This window comes from Macrotis lagotis, chromosome 3 (genome assembly GCF_037893015.1).
Source record: "Macrotis lagotis isolate mMagLag1 chromosome 3, bilby.v1.9.chrom.fasta, whole genome shotgun sequence".
NCBI classification, from domain to species: domain Eukaryota; kingdom Metazoa; phylum Chordata; class Mammalia; order Peramelemorphia; family Peramelidae; genus Macrotis; species Macrotis lagotis.
Window position 1 is genome coordinate 18,823,656 of NC_133660.1, and position 17,280 is coordinate 18,840,935.

Sequence of the window (17,280 nt, forward strand, 5' to 3'; positions counted from 1 at the left end):
CTAAGCCCGGACGGAGCGGGAGGAGCGGTGTCCCAGCCTCTCCGGGCAGAAGCGCCGCGCAGGCGCACAGTCCGCCGCGCCGGTCCGTTCCCCCCCCCCCCGGGAGTTGGCCAATGGCCTCGGGGCTCCACAGGCATGCGCACTCGCTCACGCCGCCTGTTAGGCTGAATAATAGAGCCCAGAGCGCGCCCCCTCCACCGCGCACGCGCCCCCTCCACCGCGCACGCGCCCCCTCCGCCACGCACGCGCCCCCTCCGCCACGCACGCGCCCCCTCCGCCACGCACGCGCCCCCTCCGCCACGCACGCGCACGCGCCCCCTCCGCCGCGCACGCGCCCCCTCCGCCACGCACGCGCCCTGCCCCACCCTCGCTGGACGCCGCGGCTGGGTCTGCCCCAGGACTGAGGGAAAATGACGGAGAAGATCTCCAAGAGGTGAGTCCGCCCAAGGACGCCCGCCATTCCCGCTCCGCCCTGCCCCTCTGGCTCCCGGGGCCGGCCGGAAGAGCGACCCCAGCCCCGCAGCTGCCCGCCCTCGCCGCCGGCCGCTCCCCGGAGCTCGGGGCGGGGCGGGCCCTGGCTAGTGCGCGTGCGCTGGCCGGGCAGGCTGGGCGGGGCCTGGCCGCGAGCGGCGCGTCACGTGGGCCCGGCGGCTCCTCCCGGGGGGGGGGGCCTCCGAGGCCCTGGGGAGCCCGGGGAGGAGGGGGAGGGGCCGCACCCCGACCCGCGCCGCGGCTGGAGACGCCCCGGGCCGTGTTCCGTACAATAAAGCCGCGTCAGTGGCCCGGGGCCTCCTGGGGGCGCCGGCTCTGGGGCGGCACGTGACCGGCCAGTCCCACGTGGCAGGGAGCGGCGCTGGGGGAGGGGAGGCACGGGGTGGGGGGGCTCCTGGGCCTTCATGCCGGACCCCCGAGCCCCCCGCCGCCCCCCGCCGACCCGCCCTGTTTGCAGCGTCAAGATCGCGCCCGGAGCCGTGGTGTGCGTGGAGAGCGAGATCCGAGGGGACGTGACCATAGGTAAGGGGGCGTGGGGGCGGGGGGCGGGGGCCCACAGGGCACCCAGAGGCGGGGCCTCGCCCCCCAGGCCCTTGTGCCCGCCTCACACTGCCGTGCAGTTTGCCAATCCCTGAAGTCTTCAGTTCGTTTTCAATTCCGCTTTCCTCGCCGCGACCCCTCCCCGAAGCCCCCCGCCGCTGCCCTCTCCCCCGGCGGCCCGGCCCTAGGACATGTTGGGGCTCAGACCTCGCCATCCCGACCGAACGCAGAGCATTGGGTGGGCATAGCTGGCCCCGGAGCAGCGTAGAACCAAATGTCCTCCCCCTGCCTGGTCCACACCAGAGGTAGCACAATTTTTGTTTTAAGGCCACCCAGCTAGGTCATTATGAAGTGTCTGAGGCTGGATTTGAACCCAGGTCCTCCTGACTCCAGGGCCGGTGCTCTGACCACTGAGTCACCTAGCTGCCCCTAGATACCAGCATTTTAGGAGCTTCAGAAACAGCCATCATTTAGAACAACTCCTATAAGTCCGAAATGGAATAGTTTGTTTTTGTTTAGTGGGTGGGAGAAAAATCCACTTTTCCTGCTCCAAGGATTCATGTTGTCATTTTTGTGGCTCGGAGGCAGGGCTGGGGGTCACCAGCTAAGGGGTGAGTTTGGAGCCTGCACCCCGGGGGGCTCCCTCCAAGGCCTCTCCTGCTCCAGGACTGTGGGCTCTGAGGAGCTGTCCAGCGCTGGCTGTCTGGGCCATCCTGCCTGCTTCCTGCTGGCACTTCACTCCCTCAGCCTCAGTTTCCTCATCCTGATCTCAGAATGGCAACAGCTCCCACCTCCCAGGTGAGGATCCCAGGGGTATGTGTGAAGGTACTCCAGGAATGCCACTTTGCTTTCCTCCCCTTCGTTCATTTTCACTCCTTAGCATAGACTGGCCTTCAGTGAGAAGCCAACAGCAACACTTTGCCTCATGCTTTGCTGGGAAGAGCAGTTTGGAGCAGAGGCAGAGGACAGAGCAGCCAGGCCAGGCTGGGGAGGCATCTCCGGGCCTCGGACATGGCCTCCTCAGAACGCACCACCAGGCGTGCCTGGCAATCTGGGCATTTCACCAGGATCTAGACAACCAGGATATCTTTCCATTGCATTGTGATTCATTTGTTTGAAAAAAAGGAAACACTTGTTTACAGAATTCCTTACCAACACAGCAGCTGGCATGGCCTGACCAGATGTTTGTGGCAGAGGACGAGCGAAAGGGCCCAGCTGGGTAAATGACAGCCCTTCCCAGGGTGAGGCGGGGAGAGGATGGTGGAGGGGCTAGGGATGTGGAGGTTCTTCTGGTCCTGTCCAAGGATTTGACTAGTGAAGAAATGAAAGCCCAGAGTGGACTTGTCTAGGGCCAAGCAATTAGAAAATGGCACCATTAGAACTCAAGTGGTCAGAGACTCCCTAAGCTACCCTAAGAAATGATCTTTATTACTATTTTCACATTTTTTTTTCAATTACATGTAAAGGCAATTTCCAGTAGTCATCTCTTGAAAAGGTTTTGAGTTTCCCCATCTTTCCCTCCCTCCCCTCTTCCTAAAACAGCAAACAGTCTGATCCATGTGCTATCATGGAAAACAAATTCCCATCTTAGTCACATTGTGATAAAAGAATCAGACAAAAGGAAAAAGCCTTGGAAAAAAATTTTTAAATGGAAAATAGCCTTTGGTATGCCTTCAAGCTCCAGAGTTCTTTTTCCGCATGTGGAAGGCATTTTCTTTTCTTTTTTCTTTTTTTTGGGTTTTTGGTTTTTTGGTTTTTGCAAGGCAATGGGGTTAAGTGGCTTGCCCAAGGCCACACAGCTAGGTAATGATTAAGTGTCTGAGGCCAGATTTGAACTCAGGTCCTCCTGACTTCAGGGCCAGTGCTCTCTCCACTATGCCACCTAGCTGCTCTGGAAGGCATTTTCCATGATGAGTCTTTAGAATTACCTTTGGTCTTTGTAGGGCTGAGAGGAACCTGGGCTCTCACAGTTGACTCTCATAGGGTGTACCACCAACCTTTGGTGCTCCCAGGCACCACAGCTCTGTCCCTGCCTAGCTGCTGCCTTGGGGTGCAGGGGCTGTCCTTCTGCAGCCCAGGCTCTCTTCTACCTCTTCCCAGATCCCTCCCTCAACAGTAGCCATGGCAACCTCTCCTGCCTTCCCTCCTGGGACCACTCCTCCTATCTCACCATCTTGGGGGGAGATTTCAAGGCCTTGTGGCCTTTCTCACTCATTCAACATCTTCTCAGCCCTTTTTAGGGTTCTGTGTGTGAGTGTGTGTGTGTGTGTGTGTTTGTGTGAAAGTGTGTTTGTGTCTCCTTTCAAATAGAATTAGCTCTAGATTGGTATCTATGGCCACAGCAGCCAGCTCCTTTCCTTTCTTCCCCAGAACATTCATCTCCCAGCTTTGGTGAGGATCTTCAGAGACACCTTATTCTTCAGGAGGCAGCTTCCTGCCCCTAGAGGAAGGGATGAACGTGACTTTTATCCTCAGGCCAGAGCTTCTTATTTGCCGATGTCAAAGCAGCTGGCGATGCCACAGTAGATAGCACCAGGCCTGGAGTCAGGAAGACCTGAGTTCAAGTCCAGGCTCAGCCTCTTCCCAGTTATAGGCCCTGCACAAGTCCCATAAAATGGGGAGAGTACCCATCTCCCAGACCATGGTATAAGGTACTTTGTAAGCTAAAAGGGCCACAGAAAAATGCCTATTTTTTTGTCAGAGCTAGAGAGAGGATCATCCCTCTGTGCTGGAAGGAGTCCAGAATTTGGAGTCATGGAATCTAGCTCCAAATGCTGACTTTGCCAGATGTTCCCTGGGTGGCCCCGGGGAAGTCTGTTCACTTCCCCATGGAGAGAATAAAGAGTTTGGATCAGACAATCCCAGCTCAGCATCTGTGACTACCCAGTCACTCCCTCTGCCCCTTGAAGCCTCAGTTCTCTCACTTGTAAAATGAAGTGGGCTGGCTGTGGCAGGCTCGGGGTGTCGTTTCTCCAGAGACATCACTTGGCAGGAACAGGATCAGACTCACAGCTCCCACAGCCCACCTTCAAGTCACATCAATCAGATTGTGGAATTCAACTTCAGGCCCTCAGGTCGCCTGCTGTGCTGAGTCCCCCAGAGTGACTTGACATTCAGGAGTCCTGAGTTTGGGGCGCAGCCTGTGTGCCAGACAGGCTTGGCTCCCCTCACACTAATTCTCTGTTCCTGAACCTCCATTGTAGGCCAGCAGGGGGTGCCTCCCCTTGCCCCATATCCTGTACTGTCAGTTGGGGCTCTTTGTATAGGGCCAGCAGAGACCTCAGAGCTCATCTAGTTCAGGCCTCTTGTTTTACAGAGGGGGAAATAGAGGTCCAGGAGGGGAAGGGGCTTGTCCAAGGTCATACTAGGAGTAGGAATCTGAACCCAGGAATCTGAAAGTTGTCACTCATTTGTATTTGGTATCAGTGCCCAGCACTGTTCTGCAGTGTGATTTTTTTAATAACTGTTATTTTTGGTTCCTATTGGTATTTGACATTATTTTTCTAATTACATGTTAAGAAAGTTTTTCAGCTTTCATCCACATGCATCCACCCTCCCTTCAGGTGAACATTGTACCTATAAATTTGTGTTGGACGTGTTTACTGATTAATCATTTTTGGTAGAGGAGTTAGCATGAGATAGGAAAGAAATGCATAAGAGAAATGGTGTGTTCATTCAGATCTGTAGGATTGGTTTGGTTTGGTTTTTCTTCCTCTGGATGGTGCTAGATAGCATTGTCCATAGCAGGTCTCCCAGGGTTGTCCTAGCTCTCTGAACTGCTGAGAGGAGCTGCCTCCTTTAGGGTTGATCAACTCCCAATGTTAACTGTGTGTTATGGACAGCTGTCGAGGGCTAGCCAGCTCCACCCACTTCTCACTGAGGCTGGCAGGTCTCTCCAAACCAAGGCCAGAATTCCAGCTACATGGACATGCTGAGTCCCTTTGTCGCTTTGTGAAGATGGTGGGAGACCTGCATCATGTGCTTTGAGAGTCAAGTATATTGTCCCTGTGGGTCTTATTCTGTCCTTCAGCAGAGGAGGTATCCTGAAAAAATATGTTTCAGGTTGTCTTAGGTCTTCCCAAAATCTGCATGCTTGCGTCTGAAGCCCCCACACCCCAGCCAGTAGTAAACCCTGTCCTGCTTCCTCCACAGGCCCTCGGACAGTAATTCACCCCAAGGCCCGGATCATTGCAGAAGCTGGGCCAATAGTGATTGGGGAGGGTAACCTCATCGAGGAGCAGGCCCTGATCCTCAATGGGTGAGTACAGGCCTCTGCTGTGGTCTGTCTGGGAAGCTTCTTCATTATCTGCCCCCTCCAGCCACCTGCCCTTGGGACTAACCAGTGGCCTGAGGAGAGGTCAGGTAATGGTGAGGGGATAAGATGGCCAGGTACAGGGTGCCCTTTGTCAACAAAACTGGATTTAAAGAATGAATGACCTGGACCTTGGGCCCAAAACTCTGAGAGCTGCCTTCCATTCCAACCACTCAAACTTAGATGACTGCAAGGTCACAGATCTAGACTTGGAGGGATGTCCGAGACTGTCTTATTTACAGTGAGGAGGAGAGTTCCAGCTAAGGAACAACGGCCCAATCCCCTCCCTCTGGTGTCTCTCTGCTCATCTTTTGTTGGTGGGGTGGAGAGAGCACACCTGGAACTCCTTCCTTTGCTCCACATGCCTCTCTCCCAGATTCCCAATGTAGAAATTTAATTCTAAAGCATCCATGTGCTTGTCACCTTCTAAAACTATAAAGGACTTGGGGATCTTTACAAGGATGGATGTGAAAGATCCTGGGGCTTGTCAGAATGGGGCACTTCCCTCCTGTACATATATAGGCTGAACTCCAGGTCCACGCAGGTCACCCTGAGGGGCTTCACGGCACCTAGAGTTGGGGTTGCAACCCCAGAGTCCTCTTGTCTGAGGCCTCCCTGTTTGTGTCTATGAGTACCTCTTCCTGGGATTTATTCATGGACTAGACATAGTGTGCTCAAGTCCCCCTCCCAAGGCAGCCCCCCTTCCTGTCAGCCTCCACAAGGAGCTGGGGTCCCGGGGCCCTTGTGCCTGCTCCTTCAGAGCTGCAGCCCATGGACCACGTGCCCAGCCTGGATAATCCAGGGACCAGTTGTGGTTTGGAAAGAGCTTTTTTATGTCTTGGATAGCTGTGCGCGATCCAATTAACAGTGACCCTGGAGCCGATGACACGCAGCCAACCAGCATCTGAAAACTGGCTCCTTGTCTTCTCGCATAAAATCAGCCCTCTTTGTACTGAGCTTATTTTTGTCTCATTTACCCAGATAACTTTTCTTGATTTTTCTTCAGTGTTCTTTTCTTTTTTTAAAATTTTGAGCTCTGCCTTCTCTCCCTTCCATCAACCTGCCCCCCCCCCCACCATTGAGAAGAAAAGGACTCACACCCTACAGGTGAAGCTATACAGAACACACATTTCCATAGTAGTCGGGTTGCAAAAAATAAAACAGGAAAAATAAAGAAAATGAAAATAATCAGCTTCGACCTGCACTCAGCCTCCATCTGTCATCCTTTCCTTGGAGGCGGATGGCCTCTTCCCTCAGAGCCCTCCAGAGCTGTCTTGGAGCACTGGATGGCTGAGGAGAGCTAAGTCCCTCCCAGTTGACCATTTTACCCAGTCCTGGTTCTGCTCACTTCACTCAGCATCAACCCTCATCAATCTTCCCAGGTTTTTCTGGGATCCTCCTGCTCTTCAGTTAATAGAGCACAATTGCATGACGGTCCTAGGCCCCAGCTGCTTCAGCCCAGTGGATGGGCTCCCCTCAAAAAGAGCTGCTACAAGGAACTAATGCTGAGCGAGATGAGCAGAACCAGAAAAACACTATACACCCTAATAGCAATATGGGGATGATGGTCAACCTTGATGGACTCGCTCATTCCATCAGTGCAACAATCAGGGACAATTTTGGGCTGTCTGCAATGGAGAATACCATCTGTATCCAGAGAAACAACTGTGGAGTTTGAACAAAGTTCAAGGACTATTCCCTTTAATTTAGGGGAAAAAAACTGGTATCTTATTGTCTGATCTTACTATCTCTTATATTTTATGTTTCTAACTTAAGGATATGATTTCTCTCTTACTACATTCGATTTGGAACAATGTACAACATGGAAACAATGTAAAAACTGACAAACTGCTTTCTGTGGGGGGGGGGGGAGTAAGATTGGGGGGGAAATTGTAAAATTCAAAATAAATAAAATCTTTAATTAAAAAAAAGAGCTGCTACAAATAGTTTTGTACATGTGGAGCCTTTCCACTGTTTTTGATCTCTTGGGAGGGCAGACCCAAGAGTGGTCTTACCAGGTCAAAGGGCACACCCAACGTGATCACTCTCATGTCCTGTGCCTGACAGAGGGATGTTTTCTGAGGACACTTACCTGGAGTAAACCCACAGCTTCTTTCCTTCTTCATGTGAAAATTGCAATCACTTGGATCCAGAAACAAACACTTGTATAAACATTTGGAATTCCATAAAGTGGAGAGAAAACATGTTCCATTACAGCCTTCTGTGTTTGTGTTTCCCACAGTTATCCTGAAAACATCCTCCCCGATGCGGAGGGGGTGGAGCCCAAACCCATGATCATCGGCACCAACAACGTGTTTGAGGTTGGCTGTTGTATCCTTTGCAGTAAGGATGTTGAAGGTGTCTTCCTTCTCCATGATCACACCAGCCAAGGCTCAGGCTCTCCTCGGAGTCCTGGGGGCCTGACTCCCCGCCCCTCGAGATGTGTTCCTGGGGCCTGCCTTCTCTTGGGTAGGGACTTGTTGAGTCTTAGGAGGTAGATGCCCCAGGTTCCAGCTGTGAGCCCACAGCCCCTGGGCCTGGCTGCCAGATGCAGACCTGTTCAGCATCACCCTCCTGCTTCTACAGTGACCTCAGATGGGAACCCAGCAGTGGGGGGGGGGGGGCAGCTGGGGGACAGGAGTGTAAGTCACAGGGGCTTGTGAACAGAAGTCCTGAGTTTAAGTCTGGCCACCGACACTTCCCAGCTGGGTCATCCTGGGCCAGTCACTTCATTTCTGCCTGCCTCAGTTTTCCCATTTTTGAAAAACCTACTTACCTGGTCAGTTGTGAGAAGTATTGTAGAAATGCTACATTGTCCTAATGGAAGGGGCAGGTGACCTCCAGGCAGGGTCCTCATGCCCCTTTCTGGGCTCCTGAGTTTTCCCTCTCCAAGCCCTGAGGTGGCCCCACGGTGCTGGGAGTAAGGCAGAATGGCAGTGGGGCCTGTGTAAATAATCTGGGGCCCCCACTCCACTCCCCACTGGGCCTGCCCTGCTGTTTCTTTCTGCTGCTCTTTGTGTAGTTGATCATCTTTTACTTAACCCTCACCTCCAGACTCTGAAGCCATGAAGATGGGTGACAACAATGTCATCGAATCCAAAGGTAAAGGGCAGCTGCCACGGTGCCCGTGGTCCCAGGGAGCTCCCTTTCCAATGTAGAGCGAACATAGAGAGTAAATAAATGCCAGCATATACCATGGAGCCAGATAGAGAAGTGGGGAGGCTATGCCAGGTGAGGGGAGGTCTTAAGATGGAGAGGGCCTGGGTGGGGAGAGCTGTGGAGGACTTTCCTGGCTCCTCAGAGGAGTCCCTGGAGAAGGTCCAGTGGGGGGGGGGGGGCGGCATAAGAAAAGGGAACTTCTGCATGGAGAGATAGAGGCACTCCAACCCAAAGAACTAATGAAATGGAAATGGAGAGTCCCAAGTGGCTCAGTTTGGTCCCCAGACCATCTTTTCTGGATTCCGAGGATTAACACCTTGGAGGCAGGGTGTAGTTTATATTTGTCTATAAAAGGGCTGGGCCTTGTAGACTTGTTTTTCATCCTGTCTGACTCTTTATGGTCCATTTGAAATTGTCTCTGCAGAGAGAGCAGAAGGCTTTCCCATTTCCTTCTCCAGCTCAGTTTACAGATGAGGACACTGAGACAAGCAGGGCCGGCCCCAGCAGTCAGCTTGGTCTTTATGGAGCAGGCCTTTCCTCAAGTAGCTCCTCCTCCCTAGTTGGCCTTTATGGGTATATGTGCCCATCTCTGGCCAATTCTATGTGGCTTCTGGGATTTGTCTTCTTGTCCCTTAACTCAGATTGTTCCTTGGGGCTCTGATCTTGACTTTCCTGATCTGTGATCACAACTCCAAGGTCAGCTGTCTTTTCTAGGCAGCCTCTGACCCCAGTCTTGGCATCTCTCCTGCTGTCCAATGTGTGTAGCCTTCTCAGAGTCGGCATGTCCGGACCCGAGTTCATTCTCTTTCCCAAATCTTGTCCGTTTTTATCCAGGGTATTCCCATCCCTGCAGCTCCCAGGTTCATACCCTCACTACCTTCTTCAGCCCCTCACATCTCTCTCAGCCCCCATTAGAAATGGCCATTGGCCCTCTTCCTCCACAGCATCTTTCACATCCATCTTCTCACCTCTCCTGTGCCCATCTCTCAGCTGGAGAATAGAAATGGCCTCCTGAGGGCCTCCCTCCTTTCCAGGCTCTCCCCTCTACAATTCATACTTGATCCAGCAGCTCTGACCTGACTACTCCCCTTCAGCTTGGGGATTAAATGCAGGCACCTTCCTTTGACCCCAGGATCCACCGGCCTCTAGGTCAGCTGTCCAGACTTCTTAGTGTGTTCTTTGGTCCAGCCCGCTGGAGGATGGATGGGAGTGGAATGAGGCAACCCCCCACTCCGCCCCAGCAGCCATTGGAGTAGTTCAAGCTTTGAGGGTCTGCACTTGACTGGGGGTCCATATCTAAGAGATACTGTCGAGGTGTCCTTGGATGTGGGAGATGAGAATGAAGAGTCCAGGATGACCCCTGGATTGGGAGCCTGAAGGCCTGGGAAGATGGGGGGAGGGGAAGATATCAAGTTCTGTTTTGGACATGGTGAGTTGAACATATCTACTGGACTTTCAGTTCAAGATGTCCAGGAGGCACCTGGAGATGGGAGATTGGAGATCAGCAGAAGGTTTGGGGCAGGACAGGCAGCTCTGGGAGGTCATTAAATCCACGGGAGCTGATGAGATTCCCAAGAAGAGGGCCCAAGACAGGACACTGGGGGATCAGAGGCTGTAGTTCAGTTCTGAAAGAAGATTCAGCATGAGACCAAGCAGGAATGGAGGAGAGTCTGGAGGGGGGTTCCCCCAAACTTAGAGGAGAGGGGGGATCAGCAGGTCAGAGGCTGCAGCACCAGGGAGGATGAGGTTGGAGAAAAGGCCCCTGGATTGGGCCACCAAGAGCTCCTTCATCCCAAGAGATGAGCAACCGAGGGAGGAAGGGTAGTAAGGCTGCAGGCCAGGGGTGGCCTCTGGACTGGGGCTGGGCTGGGAGACTGTCTGGTGCAGGAGGCCCAAGGGTGCCCCAAGGTGCCAATGGCCAATGGTCTGTCAGTACAGAGCCATACTTATTTGTAGAATTCTCCTAGTTTATGCCCATTTTCTAGCCTTTATGCTGAAATAATCCCCCAGCCCCTGATCTTTGTCCTGCCCTGTGCCCCCTGCCTTCTACAGCCTTCCTCACTCTTTACCTTTGATTCAACCCAGGGCATGTCAGGAGATGGGGGTCCTAGGGAATTATCTAGTCCACTCCCCTCATTTTATACATGTTATCCAGGACTAGGAAGGATTTTGCTCCAGACTCCCCAAGTACCAGGGTTGAACTCAGCCCCAGTCCTTCTGGGCCAAGGTGAGGGCTCTGACTGGTGCTTTTGTCCAAGGAAGAGACTGGAGGGCCCAACAGGGGGTCCTTGCAGCATTTTCTTTGAGATTGAGATGGACTTTATACTTGAATGAACAAGAACTGGGTGTGCAAGGCTCCAGTTCCTCCTGAGCAGAGACCACCTTCCCTCTCTCTCTCAGAGGAGTCTCCCCCCAGCCTCCTCAGTGGTTGCACCTGCCCCACAGCTCTGCCCACCGACAGCTGTGTTCTTGCCTCAGCCCATGTAGGGAGAAACGTGATCTTGACCAGCGGCTGCATCATCGGGGCCTGCTGCAGCCTGAACACCTTCGAAGTGATCCCCGAGAACACCGTCATCTATGGGGCTGACTGCCTTCGCCGGGTTCAGACAGAGAGACCCCAGGTGTGCCAGTGGGGAGGTGCTCCCGGGACATGTCCTCACTTCTGGATCCCTCTGGGGTTCTGCTTTACCTCTGAAGCAAAGGCTCTAGAACTTGTAATTATGAGAAGGGGAGGGGGAGGAGAAAAGCAGGGGGACTTGGCTTGAGCTGAGTGTTCTTGCCAACTGGGCCCCAGCATGGACCAGGACCACTCCTGCTTCGCTCCCCACTGCACATCCTCCTCCACAGGCATCTGTCAGAGGATGTGTTGGCCTTTGGCTCTGAGGTCTCCATAGGAAGCATTCAGGGCCTCTCACACCAGGACCCCCTCCATGGGCCTTGGCCAGCCCAGACCCTGATTGCAGGTTCTAATGCTCTTCTTTGGTCTCTTTTCCAGCCCCAAACCCTCCAGCTGGATTTCCTGATGAAGATTTTGCCCAACTACCACCACCTGAAGAAGACCACGAAGGGTATCACGGCCCCTGCCAAAAGCTGAGGGAGCAGCAGCCTTGGGAGGCGATGGGGGGGGGGGGTGCAAGAAAGGAAGGCCGCCACCTCACAGCTGCTCTTGTTGCCTAGTTGCTGTCCCCTGGAGTTTCCTCATACACATCAGCAGTGCCATCCTGTAGCAAGGTACCTAGAGGCACAACTGGCCCTCCCCTTGTCCCCCCACCCTCATCCTGCCTCTCCCAGGCCTTGTGAGGATGAGCTGCCATGGCTCTGGCCTCCAGGGCCACCTCTGCCCCTCAGAGCCCTTGGCCTGCTCTGGGAGTGGTGTCTCTCTCTCTGCCCTATCATCCTCTGCTCCTTTGTACCTGGCTCTATATTCACAATAAAGACAGACTGAAAATGGATTGTTCACACCATTGGCTCCTCAAATCCTTGGGTCTGTTTCTTCCCAGGTGGCCTCACTGAATGGTGCCCAGCACCCAGCCTCAGCTGACAGCTCAGGGTTCAGTCTCATCCCCCAGGGGCCCTGTCTATGGGGCAGGGTTTGTCCTGGCTTGTGCTGCTGCTTTGAGAAGCCGCCTGTACCCCACAGGGCCTGGGATCCAGGGGGCTCCCCACTGGGACGCCTCAGGGATGCCGGGCTATTCCACTTCTAGGGGAAAGTCAGTTTAAGATGAAGAGGCCTCACTGCTTTCATTCAAAGCCATTTGAGGAATTTGATGCACGATGGGGTCCTTCCTGGGCCTCAGTCTCTTTACCTGGGAAGGGTCAGACTAGATGGCTTAAGAGTCCCTTCCAGGTCCGACACCTCTCTAGGATGAGACCACAACTTCTCTAGGTCTCAGTTTCTTCCTCTTATTCATGAAGGAAGGGCTGCTGAGACTAAATCATCAAGGTGGTGACATCCTGTCAGTTCTGAAGCAGAGCCTGAGGTGTTTAGAGGAGGAGGCCCCAAGATGTTTGGATTTGACTGCTTTGTGGTCACTGGCCCCTCTTTTCATTCCAGACAATTCCAGGCCCTGCCCAGTGGCCACCAGCCTGGTTTTCAGCCTTGGCCTGCACTCGGTATCCCACACATTGTGTTCTCCAGTCCAACTGAAGGACCCTCTGCCACGTCCCCAAAGCTCCCACTCTGGGCCCCCTTGCCCCCTAAACACACACACACACACTCCTACTGGCCCGGTGAGTGTCTGAGGCTAGATTTGAACTAGAAAGATGAGACTTCCTGACTTCAGGACCTGGCGCCCCTCACTGCTACATTCCATAGCAATAGTGAGGCCAAAGATGGGGCCTTTGGAACTTACTTTTAATGCCCTGAAGAGCAGAAGCTGAAAGTTGAGAAGGAAGCACAGACAGGGCAGTTTTGAAAACATGTATCAAATAGAATTTATTAGATCTATCAAATAGAATCATCAAATAGTATTTATCAAGTAGAATTTATCAAATAACTTTAAAGCAATTGTTATGAAGTGGAGATTCAGGCTTCATATAGGATCTTCTTTGTGTTCGATCGTGTGTTTGGAAATGTTCTTGAACTGATAAAGGCTAGTAGAAAGGGAAAGATGCCAGTAGCTGGAGCAATCAGTGCAGGACCTCATTAAGAGTTGGTCCAGGGTGGCTAGGTGGCGTGGTGGATAAAGCACCGGCCCTGGAGTCAGGAGTACCTGAGTTCAAATCTGGCCTCAGACATTTAATAATTAACTAGCTGTGTGGCCTTGGGCAAACCACTTAACCCCATTGCCTTGCAAAAAAAAAAAAAAAGTTGGTCCATCTACCCCAATTTGTTCAGCCATTGCATAATCAATTGGATTTTAATTTTATTTCTGGTTTTGTTGGTTTTGGTCTGGCAAAAAGTGCCGCCATCAATATTTTGATGTACATGGGGCTTTTCTTTGCATCTTTGACCTTTTTCAGGTGATTATCTGAATTAAAGAGTATGAACAGTTTATTCACTCCTTGCATAATTTCAAAATGTTTGGACTAATTCTCAGCTCCACTGATAGTGTGCATCCCTTCCCACAGCCCATCCAGCCTTGCCTGTTTGTATCTTTTCTTGGGTTTTGCCTGTGATGTGTGTGAGGTGAAACCTTGGTTTATTTTTCTCTAAGCATTGTTCTTGAGGACTGGTCATCCTTCTGAAAAAGGTGTGATCCTGTCTTTGACTGTTCTGTTGGACTGTAAATCTTAGTCAGACCTGTCTCAGTGTTAGACTTCTATCAGTTAGTTTTTCAATTTGATTTCATTGAAGGTGTGTCTATTTTTTATTTTGTGTCCTCCTTCAATCCTTGTTTTATGAAATGGCTTTTTATTTGTAGCTGGATTATCTGCATGAAGCTTATGATAGTGTATAGCATAAAGGGCTAGTCAGACTTATTTTCCTGTCATGATTCAGTGGGGAGTCTTGGTCCCTACTGTTTTCTTGGGTTTATCAAACACTGTGTTCACTTACTTTTACTGATCTCCTTTGAAACTGCTACTGCATAGTTTTTTTAAGAGCTGCTGCTTTTTTTTTTGTTTGTTTGTTTTTGCAAGGCAATGGGGGGGTTAAGTGGCTTGCCCAAGGCCACACAGCTAGGTAATTACATGTCTGAGGCCGGATTTGAACCCAGGTACTCCTGACTCCAAGGCCGGTGCTTTATCCACTACGACACCTAGCTGCCCCCGAGCTGCTGCTTTTTAAGAGAATTTGAGATGGAATGGAGGACCTCTCACCCTTCATTTTCCCCCCCATTATATTCCTTTCAATTCTTGACTTTTATTCCTGTATTGGGTTTTGTAACATTTTAATTTTGATTGGCATAGAGGTAATTTTATGAATTAGTTTAGGGAGTCATTTAGAGTTGCCTGATCCATCCCATGTAGCAGATCCTGAACTCCAGTGATGATGGTCTAGCCAGGAATGTCTCTCTCTGCTTCTTTCTGTCTTTGTTTGTGTGTGTGTGTGTGTGTGTGTGTGTGTGTGTGTATGTGTGTGTCTTTCTGATTCTGGCTATCTCCTCTCTCTCCATCTCTGGGTGTCTCTTTCCCTCTCTCCTGGTCTGTGTGTGTGTGTGTGTGTGTGTGTTTCTCTCTGTCTCTGGAGGTCTCTTCCCCTCTCTCCTCATCTCTCTCTCTGTCTCTTTTTTTTTTCTCTCTGCTCTCTTACCTCTCTTCTTTCTCTTTCTCTTTCTTTCTCTAGGTCTATCTGTCTCACACAAAGATCGCAACTTTACATACAGTAGGTACTTGTGTGTTGAAGATGGGGTGGGCAGGACCAGACTTGTAATTTTTCAGGGAGGAAGCTCCGGGCAGAACTCCTTCTCCTCATGCAGAGGAGCCCTTGCTTCACCTGCAGCTTGGAGAGGTCAGGTGCCCTGGGTCACATGGGCACCCTTTCTCCCTTGCCCCTTAACAAATGTTTAATTAGATCAATGTTTGGTATGTTTCTCTGATAATATTTCTTGAGTCTATACACTAACATTGTAGTTATATGACTAATACATTTTTTGTTTGGTTTTGTATTTGTTTTTTTGCATGGCAATGGGGTTAAGTGATTTATTTGCCCAAGGTCACATAGCTAAGTAAGTATTAAAGATCTGAGATTGGTTTGAGTTCAGATCCTCCTGACTCCATAGCTGAGCTCTCTTCACTGAGTCACCAACTGTTCCTAATACATTTTTTAATAGTTCAAATAATGAATAAGCTTCCAGTGTAGCAGAAACACACAATGTTGCCTTTGACTCACTGAGCATTGAACTTCTCATGTGAATATGAAAATCCTGATGTACTAGTATTCCCAGCACTTGGCGTGTAGGGGCTTCTGATAAAGACTTTTCATTCATTGAGCCGTTCAATACCATTGCCAAAAGACTCCATCAGGAATGATACTCAAAACTTTGCTTTTGAATCACAATAACTTGTTTGGGTCACAGACAATTGAATGGTGCAGGTCTAACCACTGACCACTGATTCTTCCATTTGAACCTCAATTGGTGGTTCTCCAGGTTGACTTCCACTCCACTGGGGGAGGCCCCAGTGTCAGAGACCTTATGTAAATGGTTCTCATGACTCTGTTGTCCTCACTCTGGGACATTTTGTACAAGTGTCTGAATTCTTCATATTTGTCCTTTTTTATGACACCATCATATTCCATGACCATCATAATGTTTAATTTGTTCAGCCATTCCCCCAGCATCAAGTACAACTTATATTGTCCCAAGGAGTGAAGCTCTGAACATTCTGGTATGAGAGCCTTTTCTTATCAGCCATAGTCTTGGTGGGATACAATTCTGGGTGGGGGGGACATGCCAGGCCTCAACCTTTTTTTTTTTTCAGTTTGCTTTTTTTTGTAAAGCAATGGGGTTAAGAGTGACTTGCCCAAGGCCACACAGCTAGGTAATTATTAAGTGTCTGAGGCCAGATTTGAATTCAGATACTCCTGACTCCAGGGCCAGTGCTCTATCCACTGTACCACCTAGCCACCCCTCAACCTTCTTTTTTAAAGCCCAGGAAAGTGCAGTTCCTCTGGGCAAGATGCCACCCATTCAGTGGCATAGTTTAACCTTCAAGCTCCAAAATCTTGTGGCTCCAAATCCTAATTCCTCAACCACAGTTAACCAAAGTTCTAGTGGCCTAGTAGGAAAAGGTCTGTAGGTCATGTTATATAAAAACCAAAAAAAGCTTGCTCACTTACTGACAAAAACTGCCAAGAAAACTGTCCAGGAGTCTAGCAGAAATGCAGTATAAACCAGCATCATGCTTGCTGTAGGCCAAGATGGTCAGTTCTTCATTATTGAAGAAAGCCAAAATAATGCCACTATGTTTAAGATAAATTACAGATCTGGTGATCAGACCAATATGAACTTGAAATGTTCTACACTGACTGGGCACAAATTGTCCATGTGAACACCTAGGGGCTTACTTTAAACTTTCATATCTCTGTTTCCTTTGAGCTGTTTCAATTCTGCCTTGCTCATATAGTGCAGCACCCTCTGATGAGAGCGTGCTATGCTGGATGGTCTTGTTCCAGTGTCTCCCATACTTCACAATTGCAAAGTTCTTGAGACCTCCAGGGTATCCCTGTATCATTTCTTCTGTACAAATAATGTTTTTTATACATTAATAAAATATTCTTGTTTAAGAGTAAACAAAATACCCCCTCCCCCCAAAAAATATAGACTCGCTTGAGCGATAAAGTAAAGGGGAGAGAAAAAAATAAAATTAAAATTAAAAAAATAATAGTAATAATTGTAGGTATGGCCAGGTGGCACAGTGGATGGAGCACCAGCCCTGGAGCCATGAGCACCCGAGATCACATCCAGCCCTGTACACCCAACAATCACCCAGCTGTGTGACATGCAAGCCACCCCAACCCCACTGCCCTGAAAAAAACCAAAAAAAAAAAAAAGACCCAAAATAAAATAAAATAGTAATAATAGTAGGGGTGGCTGGGTGGCAGACAAGAGTACTGGCCAGGAGCATCTGGGTCCAAATCTGGCCTCAGACACCCAAAGATCACTTTGCTATGTGGCCCCAGGCAGGCCACCCAGCCCCACTTGCCCTGCACCCCCCCAAAAAATAATAAAAATGTGCTTCAGTCTGTGTTCCAACACCAACAACTCTGTCACAGGTAGATCACATTCTTTATGATTTATCACGAAAATTCCATCACGAAAATTACTTCCATATTTTTCCACCGTTGCCATTGCTGATCGCAACTCCTTCCTTTTGTATTTCTCCATTACCATGTA

The 17,280-nt window shown here is 50.6% G+C and overlaps 1 protein-coding gene and 1 pseudogene across 2 annotated transcripts; both read left to right on the forward strand.

Moving 5' to 3' along the window:
* Positions 1 to 332: 332 nt before the first annotated feature.
* On the forward strand, positions 333 to 11,964 carry DCTN6 (dynactin subunit 6). 2 transcript variants are annotated; one of them, XM_074228248.1, is made up of 7 exons: positions 333 to 433; positions 950 to 1,014; positions 5,185 to 5,290; positions 7,587 to 7,675; positions 8,399 to 8,446; positions 10,904 to 11,124; positions 11,499 to 11,964. In XM_074228248.1, the coding sequence occupies exons 1-7, from the start codon at positions 411 to 413 to the stop codon at positions 11,595 to 11,597; spliced, it is 651 nt and encodes a 216-aa protein (XP_074084349.1). In that variant the 5' UTR covers positions 333 to 410; the 3' UTR covers positions 11,598 to 11,964. The 2 variants fall into 2 exon arrangements, with proteins under 2 accessions (XP_074084349.1, XP_074084350.1); XM_074228249.1 differs by having other exon boundaries at positions 10,982 to 11,124.
* A 52-nt stretch (positions 11,965 to 12,016) lies between these two features.
* Positions 12,017 to 17,280, forward strand: part of LOC141519067 (E3 ubiquitin-protein ligase RNF126 pseudogene) — a 38,192-nt pseudogene continuing 32,928 nt past the window's right edge.